The 23,600-nt window shown below is 39.3% G+C and overlaps 1 protein-coding gene across 3 annotated transcripts in view; it reads right to left on the reverse strand.

The window, feature by feature from the left end:
* The window catches only part of LOC126457860 (phosphoribosyl pyrophosphate synthase-associated protein 2), a 135,064-nt gene that overhangs the window by 32,754 nt on the left and 78,710 nt on the right, over positions 1-23,600 (reverse strand). The window contains exons 8-9 of one of the 3 annotated variants that reach the window (XR_007585537.1): positions 22,016-22,231; positions 17,827-20,012 (exon numbers count right to left, since the gene is read on the reverse strand). Coding sequence is in view for 1 of the 3 variants with exons in the window: in XM_050094506.1 (XP_049950463.1) it covers positions 22,073-22,231 (159 nt within the window). In the remaining 2 variants the exon portion in view is untranslated. Of the gene's footprint in view, positions 1-17,826; positions 20,013-21,471; positions 22,232-23,600 lie in introns of those variants that run through there. The other 2 variants (XR_007585538.1, XM_050094506.1) reach the window with 2 other exon arrangements.

Genomic DNA, 23,600 nt, shown 5'->3' on the forward strand with positions numbered 1-23,600 from the left:
TCATTGTGGGTGCTCCGTCTGTTGCCATTGACACCAAACGTTCCCAGTTTAAGCCAGCTGAATCAACAGCTTCTTCAACGGCTTTTAGGATGACCGCACCAGTGGTCGTGCTTTTTAAAGATATAATATCTAAAAAATCCTCTGTTATGTACAGAGCAGTGTCCATGCCGCAGACATAAATCACTAATTGCGTGGTGTCTGAAATATCTGTGGACTCAGCAAGTGCAATGGAAAATGCAATAAACTCCTGCACTGCACCCCTTAATTGACGGTAAACGTCACCTGCCATGGCACTTATACAATGACTTACAATCCGCTGAGAAAGAGTGATAGCTCGAAACTGATTTGCATTCAGTGGGCAAAATAAATCAGCAGTGTCACTGATGCACTCCTTTATAAACTCACCTTCTGCAAATAGTTTTCCAGCTCTCGCTATATTAAGTGCAATCTTATAACTTGCACTACCACTGGGCTATCATTGTTGTCATCCTGAAAAATTGAAAACAATGCTCCATAAAATGTTAAATCAGTTAGATGAGAGACATGATGAAAGAAAGTCACAGATCTCTTGTGACACCATCAACTTATGCCAGTTTCATCTAGTGTCGTCAGATCGCTCTTCTTAAGCTCAGTCAGTTCACCATCTGGTCAGAATCCGACAATAAATTGTACTCGTCCTTGTGAAATTTATTATAATAGCGTTCAATACTTAACTTCAGCTGAACAGCAAGAATACTGCCACATACTAAACATTTCAAATTTTCACGTTTTTGGATGAAGAAAAAATGATTCTCCCATTCCTTTTTAAAAGATAGCAAATCTCCACTTCTCCATTTCCTTGAATCACTCTGCATTTTCCAGTTCCTGAAATACAATGTTCACTACGTAGTGGTCGCTTCACATCAACATCTGTAGCTTAGCCTGGTACTACAACTACCGCAACCTGCCGGCTGTCGACACTGCCCCAGTCGACGATTGCACGCAAGCAGCACAAGTGCAACACTGTGCGCTCATGAGCCGAGTGCAACGTTTGCCCGCCCCTGATCTACACATTAATATTTACAGCTTTAAATACTCACCATGTAGCCAATGGCCTCCCAAACCCCAGTGTGAAATAACTATTCTTGGCATACTGGACGACAAGAAGTGGCACGCAACTGCACATTAGTGTATCCAAACACTTTCAAGCGACCCAGATAACAATTTCCAGCCTGCCAATCCAGCAACTTATTATCTTTGTACCACTCTGCAACTGCTCTTGTTTAGTGGACAGGAGCACTATCATGGCCATACAGCAAGAAAGAACTCAGAACTGTTCCACCGTGTCAGAAGCCTGCCTAAAATGTTTTCAGGAACACTTATAGTCATTTTGCTATCAAAGCATGCTACTTGCCTGAGCCTAACCAAGGAAACAGTCACGGACCATGGACCATTGCAACACCAACTCCAAATGTCACTGTCACAAACACAAACTCACATAAGTACCCTCCACCACACACGCCCATTTGCATGCTGTGCCATCTACCATGAGATACCACTATGTAAAGGCTTTCTTTCATTGTTGTCAGAATCATATTCCCCTTGACAGTCTATTCTGTCACTGAATTCCACAGCTAAGGCACAGCACTATTCTAGCCTCTCAAAACCCCAAACCCTTCATCTGTTCAGGTTCATTGATGATATCTTCACAATCTGGACTCAGGGCCATGCCGCTCTATCCCCACTCCTCCACAACCTCAACATCTCTCCCATATGCTGCACCTGGTCCTCTTCAACACAATGTGCCTCTTTTGTGGACATGGAGCTCCAGCTCTCCAATAGCTATATCCGTACTTAGGTGCATATTAATATCCACTAACCATCAACAGCATTTGTATTTTGACAGCTGTCATCCCTTTCATACGAAAAAATTTCTCCCAAGCAACCTGGCCACCCACGGACAGTGTATCTGCAGCGATAAGAACTCCATTTCCCAGGATGCTGAAGGTCTGTTTCACGAAAAGACACCTAGTCCACAAAACAGATTTCCTGTGCCATATTCTCACATACCTCTAAACCTCCAATGACCCCTTGTTAGGTACAAATGAACAACCCCATCATCACCCACTATACCTGGACAGAAACAAGTGAAGCATATCCATTGCCAGGGCTTTGATTATCTTTCATTGTGCCCAGGAATGAGGGACATCCTACCCAAAATCCTCCCACCCTTCCCAAAGTGGTACTCCATCACTCATCCAAACTACACAACATGCTAGTCCATCCCTATCACACTTCCACTCCCAACCCCTTGCCATAATGATCACATACCTCTGGGAGACCCAGGTGCAAAACCTGCCAGTCCATCCATCCTTCCTACTTGCCCTGCCACAGGTTTACTCTACACCATCAGAGGCAGGCCCAGATGAGAAAGCAGCCATGTTATACACCAACTCTGATGCAGTCACTGCACAGCTTTTTATGTTGGTATGACAACTGACCAGCTGTCCACCAGAATGAATGGCCACTGCCAAACTATGAGTAAGAACTAAGATGACCTCCCAGTGGGACAACATTCAGCTGCTGCTTCAAAAACTGGGCCAGCTGTATTCTCCTCTAACTCAACAGTTCCTCTGAACTATGCTGGTGGAAGTTATCCTTCACTCCTGTATCCCTCTTGGCCTCTTTCCATTAACCCACTGTACCCATACCCTCCACCCAAGTTGTTGTTGTTGTGGTCTTCAGTCCTGAGACTGGTTTGACGCAGCTCTCCATGCTACTCTATCCTGTGCAAGCTTCATCATCTCCCAGTACCTACTGCAACCTACATCCTTCTGAATCTGCTTAGTGTATTCATCTCTTGGTCTCCCTCTACGATTTTTACCCTCCACGCTGCCCTCCAATACTAAACTGGTGATCCCTTGATGCCTCAGAACATGTCCTACCAACCGATCCCTTCTTCTAGTCAAGTTGCGCCACAAACTTCTCTTCTCCCCAATCCTATTCAATACTTCCTCATTAGTTATGTGATCTATCCATCTAATCTTCAGCATTCTTCTGTAACACCACATTTCGAAAGCTTCTATTCTCTTCTTGTCCAAACTATTTATCGTCCATGTTTCACTTCCATACATGGCTACACTCCATACAAATACTTTCAGAAACGACTTCCTGACACTTAAACCTATACTCAATGTTAACAAATTTCTCTTCTTCAGAAATGCTTTCCTTGCCATTGCAGTCTACATTTTATGTCCTCTCAACTTCGACCATCATCAGTTATTTTGCTCCCCAAATAGCAAAACTGCTTTACTACTTTAAGTGTCTCATTTCCTAATCTAATTCCCTCAGCATCACCCGACTTAATTCGACTACATTCCATTATCCTCGTTTTGCTTTTGTTGATGTTCATCTTATATCCTCCTTTCAAGACACTATCAATTCCATTCAACTGCTCTTTCAAGTCCTTTGCTGTCTCTGATAGAATTACAATGTCATCTGCGAACCTTAAAGTTTTTATTTCTTCTCTATGGATTTTAATACCTACTCCGAATTTTTATTTTGTTTCCTTTACTGCTTGCTCAATATACAGATTGAACAACATCGGGGAGAGGCTGCAACCCTATCTCACTCCTTCCCCAACCACTGCTTCCCTTTCATGTCCCTCGACTCTTATAACTGCCATCTGGTTTCTGTAAAATTGTATATAGCTTTTCGCTCCCTGTATTTTACTCCTGCCACCTTCAGAATTTGAAAGAGAGTATTCCAGTCAACATTATCAAAAGCTTTCTCTAAGTCTACAAATGCTAGGAACGTAGGTTTGCCTTTCCTTAATCTACCTTCTAAGATAAGTCGTAGGGTCAGTATTGCCTCACGTGTTCCAATATTTCTACGGAATCCAAACTGATCTTCCCCGAGGTCGGCTTCTACTAGTTTTTCCATTCGTCTGTAAAGAATTCGCGTTAGTATTTTGCAGCCGTGACTTATTAAACTGATAGTTCAGTAATTTTCACATCTGTCAACACCTGCTCTCTTTGGGATTGGAATTATTATATTCTTCTTGAAGTCTGAGGGTATTTCGCCTGTCTCATATATCTTGCTCACCAGATGGTAGAGTTTTGTCAGGACTGGCTCTCCAAAGGCTGTCAGTAGTTCTAATGGAATGTTGTCTATTCCCGGGGCCTTGTTACGACTCAGGTCTTTCAGTGCTCTGTCAAACTCTTCACGCAGTATCGTATCTTCCATTTCCATAATATTGTCCTCAAGTACATCGCCCTTGTATAGACCCTCTATATACTCCTTCCACCTTTCAGCTTTCCCTTCTTTGCTTAGAACTGGGTTCCCATCTGAGCTCTCGATATTCATACAAGTGGCTCTCTCTTCTCCAAAGGTCTCTTTAATTTTCCTGTAGGCAGTATCTATCTTACCCCTACTGAGATAAGCCTCTACATCCTTACATTTGTCCTCTAGCCATCTCTGCTTAGCCATTTTGCACTTCCTGTCGATCTCATTTTTGAGACATTTGTATTCCTTTTTGCCTGCTTCATTTACTGCATTTTTATATTTTCTCCTTTCATCAATTAAATTCAATATTTCTTCTGTTACCCAAGGATTTCTACTAGCCCTCGTCTTTTTACCTACTTGATCCTCTGCTGCCTTCACTACTTCATTCCTCAGAGCTACCCATTCTTCTTCTACTGTATTTCTTTCCCCCATTCCTGTCGGTTGTTCCCTTATGCTCTCCCTGAAACTCTGTACAACCTCTGGTTCTTTCAGTTTATCCAGGTCCCATCCCCTTAAATTCCCACCTTTTTGCAGTTTCTTCAGTTTTAATCTACAGCTAATAACCAGTAGATTGTGGTCAGAGTCCACATCTGCCCCTGGAAATGTCTTACAATTTAAAACCTGGTTCCTAAATCTCTGTCTTACCATTATATAATCTATCTGATACCTCCAGGATTCTTCCATGTATACAACCTTCTTTTATGATTCTTGAACCAAGTGTTAGCTATGATTAGGTTGTGCTCTGTGCAAAATTCTACCAGGTGGCTTCCTCTTTCGTTTCTTACCCCCAATCCATGTTCACCTACTACGTTTCCTTCTCTCCCGTTTCCTACTGACGAATTCCAGTCACCCATGACTATTAAATTTTCATCTCCCTTCACTATCTGAATAATTACTTTTATTTCATCATACATTTCCTCAATTTCTTCATCATCTGCAGAGCTAGTTGGCATATAAACTTGTACTACTGTGGTAGGCGTGGGCTTCATGTCTATCTTGGCCACAATAATGCGTTCACTATGCTGTTTGTAGTAGCTTACCCGCATTCCTATTTACCTACATTATTAAACCTACTCCTGCATTACCCCTATTTGATTTTGTGTTTATAACCCTGTAGTCACCTGACCAGAAGTCTTGTTCCTCCTGCCACCGAACTTCACTAATTCCCACTATATCTAACTTTAACCTATCCATTTCCCTTTTTAAATTTTCTAATCTACCTGCCCGATTAAGGGATCTGACATTCCACGCTCCGATCCGTAGAACGCCAGTTTTTTTTCTCCTGATAACGACATCCTCTCGAGTAGTCCCCGCCCGGAGATCCGAATGGGGGATTATTTTACCTCCGGAATATTTTACCCAACAGGACGCCATCATCATTTAACCATACAGTAAAGCTGCATGCCCTTGGGAAAAATTACGGCCGTAGTTTCCCCTTGCTTTCAGCCGTTCATAGTACCAGCACAGTAAGGCCGTTTTGGTTAGTGTTACAAGGCCAGATCAGTCAATCATCCAGACTGTTGCCCTTGCAACTACTGAAAAGGCTGCTGCCCCTCTTCAGGAACCACACATTTGTCTGGCCTCTGAACAGATATCCCTCCGTTGTGGTTGCACCTATGGTACGGCTATCTGTATCGCTGAGGCACGCAAGCCTCCCCACCAACGGCAAGGTCCATGGTTCATGGGGGTAAGCCACCCAAGTCACCCCTTCCAAATCCATGTCTCCAAGTCACCTTCATCGTGCACCCACACCCCACTGGTTCCAGTACTTGGGCATCACATACCCACCCATACTCCTGCCACCCCTCCCTCATGTCTTTCTTCAAACCAAGCCAACAAACCTGCTGCCACCTCCTGAGCTGCTGGCTACCCACCCCCAACCACTCTCCCTATCTCCCACCTCTCTCTTTTCTCCCGTTCACACATCCGACACAGGCACTATCCCACCCTAGTCCACCTGCCAGCACTGTGTTCCAGCCAGCATGATGTAGAGCCACAGTGTGTGAACAAAGGATTTAATGCGAAAGCTAGCAAGTTTTCTTTCTCTGTCGTGTGTGCCTGTCGGCGACTCAATGCTTTTACTACAGGGTGTTTCAAAAATGATTGGTATATATGAAATGGCAATAAAAACTAAACGAGCAGCGATAGAAATACACCGTTTGTTGCAATATGCTTGGGACAACAGTACATTTTCAGGCAGACAAACTTTCGAAATTACAGTAGTTACAATTTTCAAAAACAGATGGCGCTACAAGTGATGTGAAAGATATAAAAGACAACGCAGCCTGTGGGTGTGCCATTCTGTACGTCGTCTTTCTGCTGTAAGTGTGTGCTGTTCACAACGTGCAAGTGTGCTGTAGACAACATGGTTTATTCCTTAGAACAGAGGATTTTTCTGGTGTTGGAATTCCACCGCCTAGAACACAGTGTTGTTGCAACAAGACGAAGTTTTCAACGGAGGTTTAATGTAACCAAAGGACCGAAAAGTGATACAATAAAGGATCTGTTTGAAAAATTTCAATGGACTGGGAACGTGACGGATGAACATGCTGGAAAGGTAGGGCGACCGCGTACGGAAACCACAGAGGGCAACGCGCAGCTAGTGCAGCAGGTGATCCAACAGCGGCCTCGGGTTTCCGTTCGCCGTGTTGCAGCTGGGGTCCAAATGACGCCAACGTTCACGTATCGTCTCATGCGCCAGAGTTTACACCTCTATCCATACAAAATTCAAATGCGGCAACCCCTCAGCGCCACTACCATTGCTGCACGAGAGACATTCGCTAACGATATAGTGCACAGGATTGATGACGGCGATATGCATGTGGGCAGCATTTGGTTTACTGACGAAGTTTATTTTTACCTGGACGGCTTCGTCAATAAACAGAACTGGCGCATATGGGGAACCGAAAAGCCCCATGTTGCAGTCCCATCGTCCCTGCATCCTGAAAAAGTACTGGTCTGGGCCGCCATTTCTTCCAAAGGAATCATTGGCCCATTTTTCAGATCCGAAACGATTACTGCATCACGCTATCTGGACATTCTTCGTGAATTTGTGGCGGTACAAACTGCCTTAGACGACACTGCGAACACCTCGTGGTTTATGCAAGATGGTGCCTGGCCACATCGCATGGCCGACGTCTTTAATTTCCTGAATGAATATTTTGATGATCGTGTGATTGCTTTGGGCTATCCGAAACATACAAGAGGCGGCGTGGATTGGCCTCCCTATTCGCCAGACATGAACCCCTGTGACTTCTTTCTGTGGGGACACTTGAAAGACCAGGTGTACCACCAGAATCCAGAAACAATTGAACAGCTGAAGCAGTACATCTCATCTGCATGTGAAGCCATTCCGCCAGACATGTTGTCAAAGGTTTCGGGTAATTTCATTCAGAGACTACGCCATATTATTGCTACGCATGGTGGATATGTGGAAAATATCGTACTATAGAGTTTCCCAGACCGCAGCGCCATCTGTTGTTGAAAATTGTAACTACTGTAATTTCGAAAGTTTGTCTGCCTGAAAATGTACTGTTGTCCCAAGCATATTGCAACAAACGGCGTATTTCTATCGCTGCTCGTTTAGTTTTTATTGCCGTTTCAAATATACCGGTCATTTTTGAAACACCCTGTACTTGGTGAATGGTCTCCTTACTCTTATATTATTTACAACACACAATATCGTGAGTGATCCAAAAGTCATGTCCCATAGGACAAAGTTTACATTGATGACTCAGTAGTCTTGGCCCATAGGATAAAGTTGTAATTAGTGGAGATAGTGAAAACGCAAAGAGACAAAAGTATGCTACAGATGTGCTTTAAATGTACAAACAAAATATTATATCATCAGTCAATGATGACCAGAAACAATGCAACAACAATATGCCATCAGTTGTTTGCACATATATCTAATGCAGAAAGTGTTCAAACTTACTGCCATCCTGTAGATGACATATCTACACATCTGAACACAGTGACACACACTGATGAGCTCTGACCATAACATCGCTGTTGGTATTTCTGTACAGGTCTTACAAGGTCTATACAAGGTTTTTAGAGATGGAGCACAAGCTCGGATTGGGGAGGGATAGGGAAGGAAATCGGCCATGCCCTTTCAAAGGAACCATCCCGGCATTTGCCTGAAACGATTTAGGGAAAACACAGAAAACCTAAATAAGGATGGCCAAATACAGGTTTGAATCATTGTCCTCCCGAATGCGAGTCCAGTGTGCTAACCACTGCGCCACCCTGCTCAATTTTCTGTACAGGCTCTGGTGATGTTCCCCTGCAGGTCAGTTAATGTTCTTGGGGGTGATGCTGTACCTGCAAACTTGAGATGATTCCAAAGCGATAAATTCAGTCGCACCATGTCTGGCAACCTAGGTTGGCATTCCACTGGACCCCATCAACCAGACCAAATTGGGTAATAAGATTTCCTCAAGATGATGTTTGAAGTGTGCAAAAAAATATGGAACCAATGACGTCATCCCCACATAATGCCATGCCACACATTTAACCTAGGTTTACTCTGAGAATATGCATTGAAAGTGAGATGGGGATTGTCACTTGCCCAATAGATAATGTTATGTCTATTCATCCTTCCATTCAAATGGAAACTAGCTTCATCACTGACAACAATGCGAGCTTCAAGATTCTGCTGTGAGTGCGTCTTTCTTCAAACCATTCACGGTATCATTGTACAGCTACCAGTTATGTAACCCCCCCCCCCCCCCCCTTGCTGTGTGTGTTATCTGGAACATCTTGTCATGAACACTGCCTGTAGACTTCAACAAATCATTCTGTGATTAGGCTTCGATTGGTTTTGAGACTGCCTGTGGTATTCTGCTGCTGTCTTTTCCCATTGAGTTAGGCCTGCCATATGGATGATGTACGAGCATTGCTGAACGAGTTACTGCACTGTAGAGCACCACCACACTACACAGCTGAGTGGTAATTGGTGCCCCTTTAATACCCTTCTGTTGGACTATGTTAATAATTGCCTCACAGGCAGCTGAGCATGTGGTAACTAAGTACTGTGCATAATTGATCATTTTGGTGGTGTGGTTGAAAGATGCTGTACCCTAATTTAATATGAGGTACAGAAGGAAAGGTTAGGCATACCCAGGATCGATAATCTATACCTATACTGACGAAAGGCAGGAGTAATATACATAAGGACACCACATCTGAGGAAACTGTTGGTACAGAAGATGTACTTCTGAGGAAAGAGGTGTTATTGATAGTCTCTACAAAGCTAGAATACAATATATTTTTTAGGCTTACTCCAATGTTGTATTAAAAAAAGAAGAGACTTATCCGAGTTTGACCACAAGGAAATAAAAAATTACTGAAAATGAAAACAAAGCTGATATCAATAGGAAATAACGGTCAAAGATTGTAAATTGTTTCATTCACATAATGTTCACTTTGATATTCAGAGTTATAAGTTTTATGGTAACGTTCCTATAAAAAGAACTGTTTATCATGAGGAGCTAATTGTATTGTACTTCAAGAATATATGGTACACTGACCTGAGAAGCATCATATTTATTTCAAATTAATTAGATATTGAGCTAAATAATTTAACTTCCACCAGTAACAGAAGTATTCGAAGTACTACGTCACAGATTCACACAGTCATAATTGAGAATCAAGGAGAACTACATAAATTTAACAATTACAGCTTCTGAAAACCCAGACTTCCAAAAAATAACCGTGAAACACAGGGAATATTACATTCTGAAAAGCCTGAGGTTACTACGAAACAATGTCTGCAAGATCATTAATATACAACATTAACAGCAAGAGTCCCAAAACACTGACCTGGGGCACAACTGAAATTACTTCTACATGTGTCGATTACTTTCCATCCCAGATAACATACTGCGTTGTCTCTTTCAAGGAATCCTCAATCCAGTCACAAATTTCACTTGATACCTCACATAATTATACTTTCAATAATAAGCATAGGTGTGGTACCGAGTCAAATACTTTTTGGGAGTGAAGAAATACTGTAGCTACATTACTGTCTTGATCCACGGCTTTCAGGCTGTCATGTGAAGAATGTGTGAATTGCGTTTCACATGATCGATGTTTTCGGGATCCGTGCTGGTTTGCACGGAGGAGGTCATTCTGTTTGAGATACCTAATTACATATGAACACAGAATATTTTCTAAAAATCTACAACAAACTGACATCAAGGATACTGAATGGTAATTTTGTGGATCATGCCTGCTGACATTCATGAAGATGAGTGCAACCTATGTTTTCTTCTATTTACTGGACATGATCCTTTGCTTCAGGGCTCTCCTAGGTACTGCAGTTAAAAGAGGGGGCTAACTAGGCTGCAAATCTGGTCTATAACCAGACAGGCATTTCACTGGGTCCTGGAGTTTTGTAGGGCTTAAGATAAGGAAGTATAAAAACCTTTCATTTTTTCCCCTCATTTCTTTTTCCACAGCACTTACCACAAGTGATTCACAGAAATTGTAGAACATATAAATTTGGTAGGCCTACTGGAACCCCCACTTCTCCCAGATCCCAGTTCAGTATCTTAAAAACCGTGCCACTCAGGGCAGAATTCCTTTAGAAACACACTTTCACAATTTCATGGGCCTCTCAGTTGATTTCTGGATCCTATCAGGACAATGACTAGGGTTTGGTGCTTCCATTATGTTTCAACATTACAATAACAGCATTATCACTGGACCTAGGTAGACATACCTCCTGTGAAAGCTGCTGATAGAATGACCAGATTTGTGGGAACATACAGTCATATCTTATTTGAACTCACTCATTTATGTCTGTAGTTTCATTCTGATAGAAAAACACCCTATGAATTTACTAACACTCTCTGCAGATTCATTATTGTGCAGCTGTCTGAGGATTCATTCTGATGAAAAAAAAAAACATCTATGATTACAATACATCAAAAAATGCAGAATATTAAAGCAAGTTTGTAGTGACGTTTTCCTGAAAATACGAGGGCAGTTCAATAAGTAATGCAACACATTTTTTTTCTCGGCCAATTTTGGTTGAAAAAACTGGAAATTTCTTGTGGAATATTTTCAAACATTCCCGCTTCGTCTCGTATAGTTTCATTGACTTCCGACAGGTGGCAGCGCTGTACGGAGCTGTTAAAATGGCGTCTGTAACGGATGTGCGCTGCAAACAACGGGCAGTGATCGAGTTTCTTTTGGCGGAAAACCAGGGCATCTCAGATATTCATAGGCGCTTGCAGAATGTCTACGGTGATCTGGCAGTGGACAAAAGCACGGTGAGTCGTTGGGCAAAGAGTGTGTGTCATCATCGCCGCAAGGTCAAGCAAGACTGTCTGATCTCCCGCGTGCGGGCCGGCCTTGCATTATGTGACTCCTGCAATGGCGGAGCGTGCGAACACACTCGTTTGAGATGATCGACGGATCACCATCAAACAACTCAGTGCTCAACTTGACATCTCTGTTGGTAGTGCTGTCACAATTGTTCACCAGTTGGGATATTCAAAGGTTTGTTCCCGCTGGGTCCCTCGTTGTCTAACCGAACACCATAAAGAGCAAAGGAGAACCATCTGTGCGGAATTGCTTGCTCGTCATGTGGCTGAGGGTGATAATTTCTTGTCAGAGATTGTTACCGGCGATGAAACATGGGTTCATCACTTCGAACCTGAAACAAAACGGCAATCAATGGAGTGGCGCCACACCCACTCCCCTACCAAGAAAAAGTTTAAAGCCATACCCTCAGCTGGTAAAGTCATGGTTACAGTCTTCTGGGACGCTGAAGAGGTTATTCTGTTCGATGTCCTTCCCCAGGGTCAAACGATCAACTCTGAAGTGTATTGTGCTACTCTTCAGAAATTGAAGAAACGACTTCAGCGTGTTCGTAGGCACAAAAATCTGAACGAACTTCTCCTTCTTCATGACAACGCAAGACCTCACACAAGCCTTCGCACCCGAGAGGAGCTCACAAAACTTCAGTGGACTGTTCTTCCTCATGCACCCTACAACCCCGATCTCGCACCGTCGGATTTCCATATGTTTGGCCCAATGAAGGACGCAATTCGTGGGAGGCACTACGCAGATGATGAAGAAGTTATTGATGCAGTACAACGTTGGCTCCGACATTGACCAGTGGAATGGTACCGTGCAGGCATACAGGCCCTCATTTCAAGGTGGCGTAAGGCCGTAGCATTGAATGGAGATTACGTTGAAAAATAGTGTTGTGTAGCTAAAAGATTGGGGAATAACCTGGTGTATTTCAATGCTGAATAAAACAACCCGTTTCAGAAAAAAAATGTGTTGCATTACTTATTGAACTGCCCTCATATATCATCCCAAGGCACCAGAAAAATATAGTTCAAGATTTCGAACAGAATTACCGTATGGGAAAATTACTATGTATAGAAATTAAATACAATACACAACATGGAGTTAACCATAGCAATGCAATCATTTTTGTTTGGAATACTGAGTGCTAAATAAGTAATTTCGGTTATTCCTTCACCTCTAGAAATTAAGTAAACAATTAAAGCACCATTTCATCAAGAAGCCATGCACAGTTTCAATGCTGACTGAATATCAATGACTTTTGGTCTTGCGTGGAGATTCACCATAAACCCAGTGCATCAGCATCTGCTTAGTTGTTTGTGGAATATTACAACAATCCCACATTTTGTAAACTGTGACGGTTCTGTTGAATTTATCACAGTCAGCACGTTAATACTACAAAAGTGGTATTCCTTCTTCTATGTTTTTTTGCCTGTTTGGGTGATCTGTGACAATTTCATGTAATGAGAGATGGAATATTTAGAGACAACGGCTTCTGAGTTCTGAATTGTGAAGCAAAAGTCCTCCTTAAAGTGCTGGCACATCAGCTCAATGAGTCCTCACTGATGGAAGACAGCTGGCCACTGCATTCTTCACCTTGAACAGTTTGAACACCACTCCATCTGATTACTCATGCCATACATCTCAATGCCAAACAGAGCTGATAATGAATTTTGAATGCTACTGTGCTCCGTGCGTTAAAAACTTTACCACAGACCTAATGTGCTCCCACATTTTGTAAACCACTACTTATCAGCTTTGAAAGTGTTGGAAACTTACTACCTGGACAATCCTAATTTACTTTTGTGTGCATAAGCTGTCACACATGGTGTATTTAATGGGATGTTGAGAAACTTCTGGTCATGGTGCATCTGTGTCAAAACTGATAAAACAGCAAATACAGGATTTACGTTTCACTTACAATGGCACACGAGTGTCTTAAAATGAGTTTGAGCACCAACATCACTCGCCATAAAGGTAGTGACGACTACTTACATAATTTCAGAAAACTAAATCGATGGCGATAGAGATCGTTGTGCCGTACTATCTTTCTCACACTATCTAGAATCGTGTTAGTCATGAATGGGCATATTTGCAAGAGGAACACGTTCACTCATGACTCTATCTCTCAAAGGGAGCAGTTTTCAATTCAAAAATGGTTTCTACTGTATAAACAATGTTTCATACATAATAACACTGGTCATATAATGCAATTATCATGCCTCTAAGCACCGTTGTATACGATTACGGTGTTAAATTTCTACAAAAATAATGAAAGAAAAACATTTTATTATTTCTCAAAATGTTTAACTTAAAACTTATATACTTTTGCATTTGTACAAACCAACTCTGAAACATTTTTCCACTCCAATATTGGTTCGTTAAAAACCTGGTTTTGGAAGGATTCAGCAGTGTCAATGCAGTTTTTGTTTGACATAAAGGAACAAAAGGAAATTGTCAGGCAATAAATCAGGTGGCCAAGAGAGCCACGGAAATGGATACACCACAACACATCACAACAAGACTGCCACGCCAGAAGAACAAAGATGATCACAGGATTTACAAAAAGACTATGTAATATCAGCATGACCTTAATGTAAAGTTGTTTTTGTAATGCCACTTAGCCTCAAGATGAGGTTTAACCCTCAAAACATGTTGCTAAATAAATAAGTAATACAATAGTTGACAAAGTTTGTGACTGGTAGCAGTAATTTAAAAAACATTTTACATATTTCTTCAGACAGTCACAGTTGAAAAATAGTCAAAATGGCTTCAAAAGAGAAACAGGTTTCCAGTCTGTCTATGAAGTTATGGTCCATCTACTCACATGCTTGCAGAGAGCTGAGGAAACAGCACACTACCTTGAAGGGATGTGGGAAGGAGTATTTTCACCCCTGGATCAGTATTAATAACACAAACATGTTACAGCCTATGTCTGTGCTACACAATGAAAGATCGCAAACATTGGTAGTATGTGACAATGACACAAAAGTTACTAATTAATCATGAAATGTGTCACTTTCATCAATGGCAGCAGGAACCATAACTTGGTGAATAAACTAGTTATCTGTTCTCGGTTCACATATTTATTTTTCCATGATGACATTTTAAGATGCCTGGCAGCCCATCTTCATACATTTACATTTATTTGTGTGTTGTGAACACTGCTTCTGTACTAACAATGTTGCAGAATTTTGCACAGAAGTTTTTAATACATTTATTGTAAAACATTTTAAGTACAGAAACAATGTTCACAATGAGTAAATAAAAGTAAAATTTTGAAGAGACAGTACACATAAATGAAGCTACAATCAAAAAGACGTGTTTTGAATAACTCATAATGGTACGTTACCCCATACACCCTGTCACATAAACTATAATTCCGATTTTATGCTCTAGGAACGCTGTTGTCGTATCATGTGATGAGGCAGTACATGACATTAAGTAAGAATGTGAATCAGGCTCATGAGTCATCAAAGTTTACCCATACTTGCAACGATCAGAACAAGTCAGGTGTAACCAATGAAACATTTTCCCAGAAGTGAATGAACCACTTTTGCTTATTTCAGTTCATCTTGAAGTACCCAAATTGCTGCTTAGTTTCTGGCTCATATGATTATACCCACATTTTGTCTCTGTTACAAGGTGGTTATACAGATCTTACATTTCCTCAGTGGAATTTTCTGACCTTTTCTTTACACCAGTTGAGGAGTGGAGGTGGAAAACATTCAAAATGTCATTTTTTTCACAGACTTTTCAGTACTACTGTGTTCTCAGTACTGTGTTGAATGTCCTTACATTTGATGCAGGTGCCAAGCCATGGAAAAAAGTCTTTCAAACACGCGTTAGAAGATGGTGCATGGTCTCTGTGCTGAGCTGAGCTTCGTTCTGGCATTCCAAAATTTAAAATATATGAGAAGTAGTTTTTGTTGGCACAAGTTCAACTAGTTACAGACTTATTAATGGGATCTTGAACAAATAATTTCTTCCTGACATTTTTGAAATACATGGTTGTGTACAAAAAAACAGGTTGATTCTTGCAAAGAAGAAACCAGCAACAAGACACTGTTAATAATACTAATTATTTACACAAATAGTGCAGTTCCCAGTTTCACACCACCATGATCATCTTCAGCTGATTGTTCACATGTTTACATTACATTTATTGTTGTTGTTGTTTACATTAATTGTTGGAAAAAATAGCCAACAGCTAATGTAAAAAGCAACAAATATAAACGTAATTGTCTGAAGATGAAGCTGCCAGTTCGAAACAAGTAATGCAGTAATGACGTTACTTAGGTAAATAAACAGCATTATTAACAGTGGCTGCTTGGAAAAATTTTCTTATTTGCTTTTAGGGCCAATCTATTTCCTGGGATGGCACTTTGAATGTTCTTAATAAAGTATTTATTTTCTAATTTTTCTTTTTTTTCTGTGGTGTTGCAGTAAGCAGCATAATTCCGTGGCATCAGGATATCTAGGTAAAAGTTCATGCAAAATCTAATGTACTGTAGTTTTAGATAAGGATAAGGACGCCTTCAAAACCATAGTAAGTCAAATGCCAGTCCTCTTCAATCATGTTGCATACAATAGCAATGTTTCTTGGAACAAGCAGTTTTGGTCAGTCTTCACAAAATTCCCCACTGACATATGCGAAACCACAACGAAAATCTAGAAACCGACTGCACGCCCTTTTCTGAATGTGACTGACTACCAAAACTTGAATGAAATGATCTGAGGCGCCCTCCTCCAGTATGTACTACTCCTCAACAGTCATCATCATGTGCTTATTTCACAATATGTGACGCTGTATGTTTAATTGAAAAGCACTTGAAGATCTGCTTTTCAAAGGCATAACGAAGTACTCAAAGTGGTCTCTTCCCAGGAACACAGCAGTTAAAAGTGTGCTCAAGGGGTACTGTTGGGAGTCATTCTTTCTGTATGATCTTACAACCAAATTCGCTTCAGTTCAATAGTCACCAGCACGCCCTTTCTCAATTCTTGCTGCTGACCAATATCTTCATTCTTTATTTTATCAATTTCTATCTTTTCTACAAGAAAAAAAGAGGAATTTCATTTCTTTTATCCATGAGATGGCTCTAATTTAGTCTACTAAGTGTTGCTGCTCCCAATGATTAGGTCAGCACAGGTGACAGATACATCTTGTAGAGAGTACTCTTGGAATATTGTGAAAATGACCTGTCCTGAAGCATCTGATATACGACATGGTAGAACTCTGAAGCTTCTGTATTATGATGCATACATCTGTAGACAAAGAGCACATTTCCAGCTATGACAAGAACAAAATTTCAGGCATGGAGACAAAATGACAAATAATAAGCAAGTGTGAGATAATGAAATAACAGTGTAGTGGTTTATCACACATAACATGAATTCCATAGCACAGTGATAGTTTTAATCACAGTGACTACACAACACCATGCTGTGAAGATCAACAGGAAATGTAACATACCAGTTTTCACTGAGTAAGAGTTGTAAGGAATGGAGCACCTGTTCACAAATCAACAGAACATTTACGCAGACAAAAAAAATGTGTAGTGTACAACACTAACAAAGTATAACAGGCTATGATTTTATCCATGATGGATGCGATGTCATGGCTGTTAAACTCAGTGTTAAAACGGAGGCTCAACTACTTTTCACAATGCAAAAGCTTTACAGACTTCATGTGTGATTAACATTTCTTTTGTCAATGAGGAGGATAATATTACTGGAAATTACCTTGACTAGCAGGTTAATGGTATTGTTAGTGTTTTCTTATGTAGCTGTGCTGCTATTTAGCAAGTTGAAATGTGTATGAAAGTATAATGCAGTTACTTGTGACTAATGATTGAACTGTTGCAAACAGTAATGTAAAAATTGCGTCACACTGTCTTCCAAACTAGATCTTTACCTTCTGAGGACAATATTACATCATTTGAGCCATTCCTATGAAGGGCAATGATCAAGACTGAAGTCCCATTCCAGCACACAGCTCAAATCAGTCGTAAAAATCAATTTCAGCATTTCACAATGACGTGAAACTTTCATTACGATTTACTTTCACTTTATTACGCAAAATAATATGATAAAAGACTAGTTGCATCCTGAAAATCTGTAGTAGTAGTAGCAGTAGTATTATGAACCACAGTAACCATGGTAATAATTTTAGTTGCACTTACAGAGAAAGTACTTGGAAAATTTCAAATGGGATCCCAAAATAACACAAAAAAATGTTAATAAGTTTGCAAATGAAGAGATGTTTTTATTTCCTTATTTATTTACATGCCAAATCTGATTCACACATACACGTTCTTTCATTTCCATACAATTTGAGAAAATACCAGTCACAATAACATTTTCTTAAATTTGAGATTCCCCGTCAGAGATTTTATTGTAGTTTGCACAGCACACACCTGACAAAAAAAGACGTTTTTAAAGTTTGCATTACACAATGTAAGCAAAATTTTGAGAGTTTTATTCTGGATGCCAGCTCAGTTCAACAGAATGGATCTGCTATATTCAAAATTGGTTCCATATTTATAATACTGCACCAATAATTTCCCGTACCACAGAAAAACATTTTGAACTGATAGTACACCTTCTGTGTAACACAGATGCTACCGTACTGGGTAAGTTTCTGTCTAATTCTTTAATTTGTCCCTCACAATCTAGATTTCAATCACTATTAAAAGGCAGAAAATTTTATTTTAGTGAATGTCTTCCAATTACCAGTTTTAATACAAATAATACTGAAAATAAAATAGGAATACTGTAGATTTTGCAGTCAAAATTTTTGGCAGAAATAAACAGAAAACTGTTTACAACCATTTATCACATACATGTAAGGATAATAACTCAACAATAGCTTTAGCCTCCACTCACTGAGCTTACTGCTGAAAGCATTTCCAATATAAGTACCTAAAAAAGGAATTTAATACGATACAAGATAAGTTTTATATGCCAAGCAGTGTGACAATATCTACATTTAATTGATCTGTTGATCACATATGCAAAGTCAATTAAAATGATTATGATATTCATACTTCAAAAAACTCTTTTATAAACTTTAATGAGATTTACGGAAAGGTTGCAGCATTAAAGGCTGAATATGACCTTTTTTCCCGCCTTCAGTATACAACAGAGTTTACACGGAAATCAATGTGGAGGCTGCATGCATTCAAGTTATTACTACGCACTGATCTACAGTTGCAGATTAACAATACTGGTATTTGTTCCAAACTTCCAAGACAGGCTTCACAAATAAATCATTTAAAGTAGATGATACAACCACAATATTCTCCTTCCCATATAGCAACACCAAATTAAAGTTCAGTAATTTGTATAAAACAATCAGTTCACAAAGTTGTTGAAATCACAAAGAGAGAGAAAGGTTGCCCAGTACTCACCTTCAGGAGACACAGCTTTAAGTACTGCCAGTAGAAACACTTAAAATACAAAACAATACTGTGAAAATGGAGATCAGAGAGGAGTGGTGTGGTCGATAACTGAGACCATAAATTAAGATAAACCCACTTGCTGAGGTCAGCTTTTGTCCTCACAAATGTAATGTCCAACTTCCCCAACTTAATTTCACTATAAACCTAGAGGAACAAATGTTTGGTTCCAAAACATGTGAGTACATTTTTCTGTTCTCAGGGAGTTGTCTCTCCTGAAAGTAAGCACTGGCCAGTCTATTGGCTTTGTGATTTTAGCAGTGTTCAGTAATTCATGAGTCTTTATAAACTAATGACACACAGAAAAGCAAAGATGCTTTTTTCCATTTGATAGGCATTATGATTCTAAATGCAACAAACACATGCAAAAATGTAAGATAATTTACAGAAATATTGTTTAACAGAGTACAAAAAATTAAAAAAAATTGAGAAACAGAAACTTCACAATTCAAATTCAACTTGATGCAAAATAAGAATAGAATTTGAGAGAAGTTATTTTAGGATGTTTGCTTGAAATGCAAAGATTTCTCTTAAGCAGCAAAAGGGTTATCTTCTTTAATCAACTACATGCTTCAAATTGTTTACCAATTCACGAATTTAGTAACAGTCACAAACAATTATGTTCACTCTTTTATTGCATACCACACACACCCCCAAGTATGAAACAACTTTTGTCATGCAATAGAAGTAAACATTAACATAATGTCAAGATAAGCAGAAGAAAAAAAAGTGGCTGTGTTACATGAGTATGTATCTGAAATATTCCGACTGAAGTATCTAGAAAATTGATATGTGAAAATCTTTTCACTGTTCTCATTGTGTTCCAGATTTTAAAATTTAACACAGTATTCACAGTCTACCAAAACTGCCAATTACATTAAAAACTGTATGCTGGTTTCATGAATGTGGATAGTCTGTTTGTTTATCTGCCTTCAGCTATGTTGAAATCTTCATTTCGAACTCTCCAATCTGTATTTTAGAAGAAAGGGACAACACATTTAGAACATGCTATCTGGTAAATTTCAAGAAAAACTAAGAAAAGTTGAAGATCTAACTGGCAATGCACAACACACAGAACATTTTAAGATACTGGAGAGAGAAGAACTATTTAAACAATGGCCAAGATATAAGTCTCTGTGGGGAAACAAGACATGAAAAATAAACAGCAGCATATGAGGAAGCTTAAACAACGTTAAACCGAGAAAATAATCAGCATACAGTTAACATCAAGTTACTTCTCAAGCCAAGAACACCACAACAGGCAGTCCTATTTGGGACTGTAATGGAGGGTTGAGAGCTCAGTAAGTAAAGTAAGGAAAAAACTAAGATGAAAGCAGCAGGAAGACATATGAAAATTAATGTATGAAACATAAAGCAGATCAAAACAAAGAATACGTATCAGCACAATTTCTACAGCGCACTAAAGGCATGTGACACTCGAATCAGAGTAGAATAAAATAAACGAGGCTGTGAAGATACTCTGTTAATGAACTGCACAATCAGTATCACAAACAGTACACAAAATCAAAATCCACAGAGGACACTGATAAGCTGCAAGGGAGTAACCAAACACAAAATCTAACCATGATAATTCTAGGAGTAATGTCAATAAGCATTTTTAAGTACTTCAAAAATAATGCCTATAAAACATAAAAAATTTGGACATTCAATCTTGAACTACAGGCACTAAAAAAAAAAAAAAAAACACCACCAGATTCTACTGACTAGACAAAAGAAAAATGGGAGGCAAAATTAAAGCAGAGCTATGAACGAAAAAAAGGTTATAAGAACACAAGCATGGTACAACTCATTCAAAGATCATCAGAAGAGCAACATCAAATTCAGTAATGGGAAAAAGAACTGAAATAAATGATTAATATAAAAAGAGAATAAGAGGTAATTCTAGAAAACAAATGAACTGGAAAATACTGAAGAAAGGGGGGAGGGGGGTGGGGGGGGGGGGGGGAGAGAACAGAAATACTGAATGCCTACAAGTGCAACAAGACAATGGTGGGAGCTGAGGCAGTACTGTATGCATAAGCTCATAATCTAGACATGTGAGGCGAATGCATTAATGAGCAATATTATGCTGCTGCCGATCTTTCTCTTTGAAAATGTGTATATTTTTAATTTAGTTTTCTCCTTTTTAATCTCAAGGTATTCTTTCAACTTGTTTTCCTTCTTTCCTTATTTTTTCCATCTTATATCCTGCTTCCACGTTCTTTCTAGTTTTTGTATAATTCCAAACTTCTCACATTCTCATTGCTCTCCACTGCATGTTTTTGGCTATATGCACTGATATTTATAGGTTTTGTTTACTTTTCACCATTTTCTTGTCTTCTACAAAGTGTACACTAACTACTCTGCTTCCCTCAGGTTCTCACACTTTTCTTCTCTTCTTCCAAGATTTTATGTTTGCCCTACCATGTTTTTACTTTTTTTTAATAAGATCTTTCCATGGTCTTTTTATGTTCTGGTATTAACCAACAGTTTTATCGTTGATACCTAATGCAAGCTACCAGATAAATATTGGATACATTCTAGAAACCACAAATTTTCTGCATGCTGCCAGACATGTAACAGCTCTCGTACACCAAATGTATGTCTCATCCTTTCCACTAAAATGACATAATTCCTAATAAAGACAATGAACACTGCACTTGCTCAGACATTATGGGTTTTGTCAGAATATGCTGAATAAGAACAACCGCAGCTATAATTAGTTCATCAGCTGAATGGCACCAACCACACTTACTCTGGCAATTGCAAAAAATTATCATTACAGCACAAAAATAAACATATCTGGACAAATTAAATTTTATGTACCTTGTAAAATATATATGTAAATCTTACAGTTGAAATGTAATCGTCTGTACCCATCATGAAACATAGTACTTAACACTGACCTGAAGAGTGACACACCTTCATACAGTGGTTGTCATTATTGTTATAATAACTAGGGATCAACTTACATAAATTTATTATAGATTATCCATATTCCTACTTTATATCATCAAATATGAGCCCATTCAGTCCTCCAGTGTGACATTCTTGAATAAGTAAGACATAGATTCTTTGTTGTGGATGCGACGAATTGCCTCTGAGAGGAGGACACTAATATCCACAGTCTTGATCTTGTGGCACTGCATCTTTTGTAACTCATGAGGAATTGTATTTGTCACCACAACCTGGTAATAAAGAAAGAAATGACAACATAAGCATCCAATCCGAAAGATAAAACATTTTAGGATTAGTAGCTCTTTCCTTGTTTTTAATTCTACTTAAATTTCTGCAATATCAGCCCATGATATCATTAAGGGAGACAGGTAACGTAGACAGACTGCATCAACAGCACTGAAATCAGTACATGGAGTATTAGCCCAGTTCAATATGAATTGGGAAATAAATCAGTTGTGACTTTATTTAATAAAATTATCCTAGCAATTGTCTAATGTGAATAAAACAAGTTTAGATCAAAATCTCAACCGCAGTCTTTCGGAGTCTTAACTACTGTTGCATCTCACCAAATGTTAGCTTGTTTCTCATCACTTCTTTCTCCTAGTTTTCTGTGGGATCTCTGTGTAAAAACTGCTCAATCATCGAATGAGTCACTGGAATTAATGAGTACTGAGAGGAACTTGGGAAAAGAATAACAGACAGTTTGTGTGTTGGATGTCTTTCAACTTGACATTTGAAAATCTGGCATTTGTCACTTACATTTGTCAATTCTGCTAAAAGCTTAGCGAAAATAAAGTTTAAGGAGGTGTCATCTAACAGCAATTTTTTCTCTCTATAGAGAAATAACAAAGTGAATGCTAAATGCTACAATACCTTTTGAATGCTTTGATATTTATAGATCCCATGTCCCATGAGGAAATGCATGTGCAGAGATGCCAGAGAGAATTCTGAGGCACTTGAGCAATGATCTACACAAAATTTGTATACTGATATCATCATTCGTTCTGACTCTCCATTTTTCGGCCAAGAATATTATTTCTAAATGCACAGAGTTGTCCCAAATAAGGCAAGTTTTTGTGTCTTAATGGCAGTTATTCACTTTCTGCATAAGGTCTTGAATGTGATACCTCCTAGAAAATCTTTCAACTATGTTCAGACAAAAGAATTAAAAATGTTAAACTTTAGTGATATATGTCCACCCATTGATCACAAAAATGTCAGTTTTCAGAGACCAAATGTTCTATGTTTTGTCTCGGCTAAGCAACGGTCTGTCAGTGAATCACAATTTAACTAACACAAACCTACATCATTTTGAATCAGCCTACTGTATTCAAGCCTTCTCCTCCCTCTGCATTTTTTGCCACCGATACTTCCTTAAATGGATAATCAACTATTCCGCAACACCTCAGAATTTGTCCTACTTACCAGTTCTCTCTCTCTCTCTCTCTCTCTCTCTCTCTCTCTCTCTCTCTCTCTCTCTCTCTCCAGTCAAGCTGTGACACAAATTTCTTTTCTCTTGGACTCTATTCAGAACCTCTTCATTAGTTATCCAATTTATCCATCTAATCCTCAGTTCTTTTGTAACACCACTTTTAAGAA

Source organism: Schistocerca serialis, chromosome 2, assembly GCF_023864345.2.
Source record: "Schistocerca serialis cubense isolate TAMUIC-IGC-003099 chromosome 2, iqSchSeri2.2, whole genome shotgun sequence".
NCBI lineage: Eukaryota > Metazoa > Arthropoda > Insecta > Orthoptera > Acrididae > Schistocerca > Schistocerca serialis.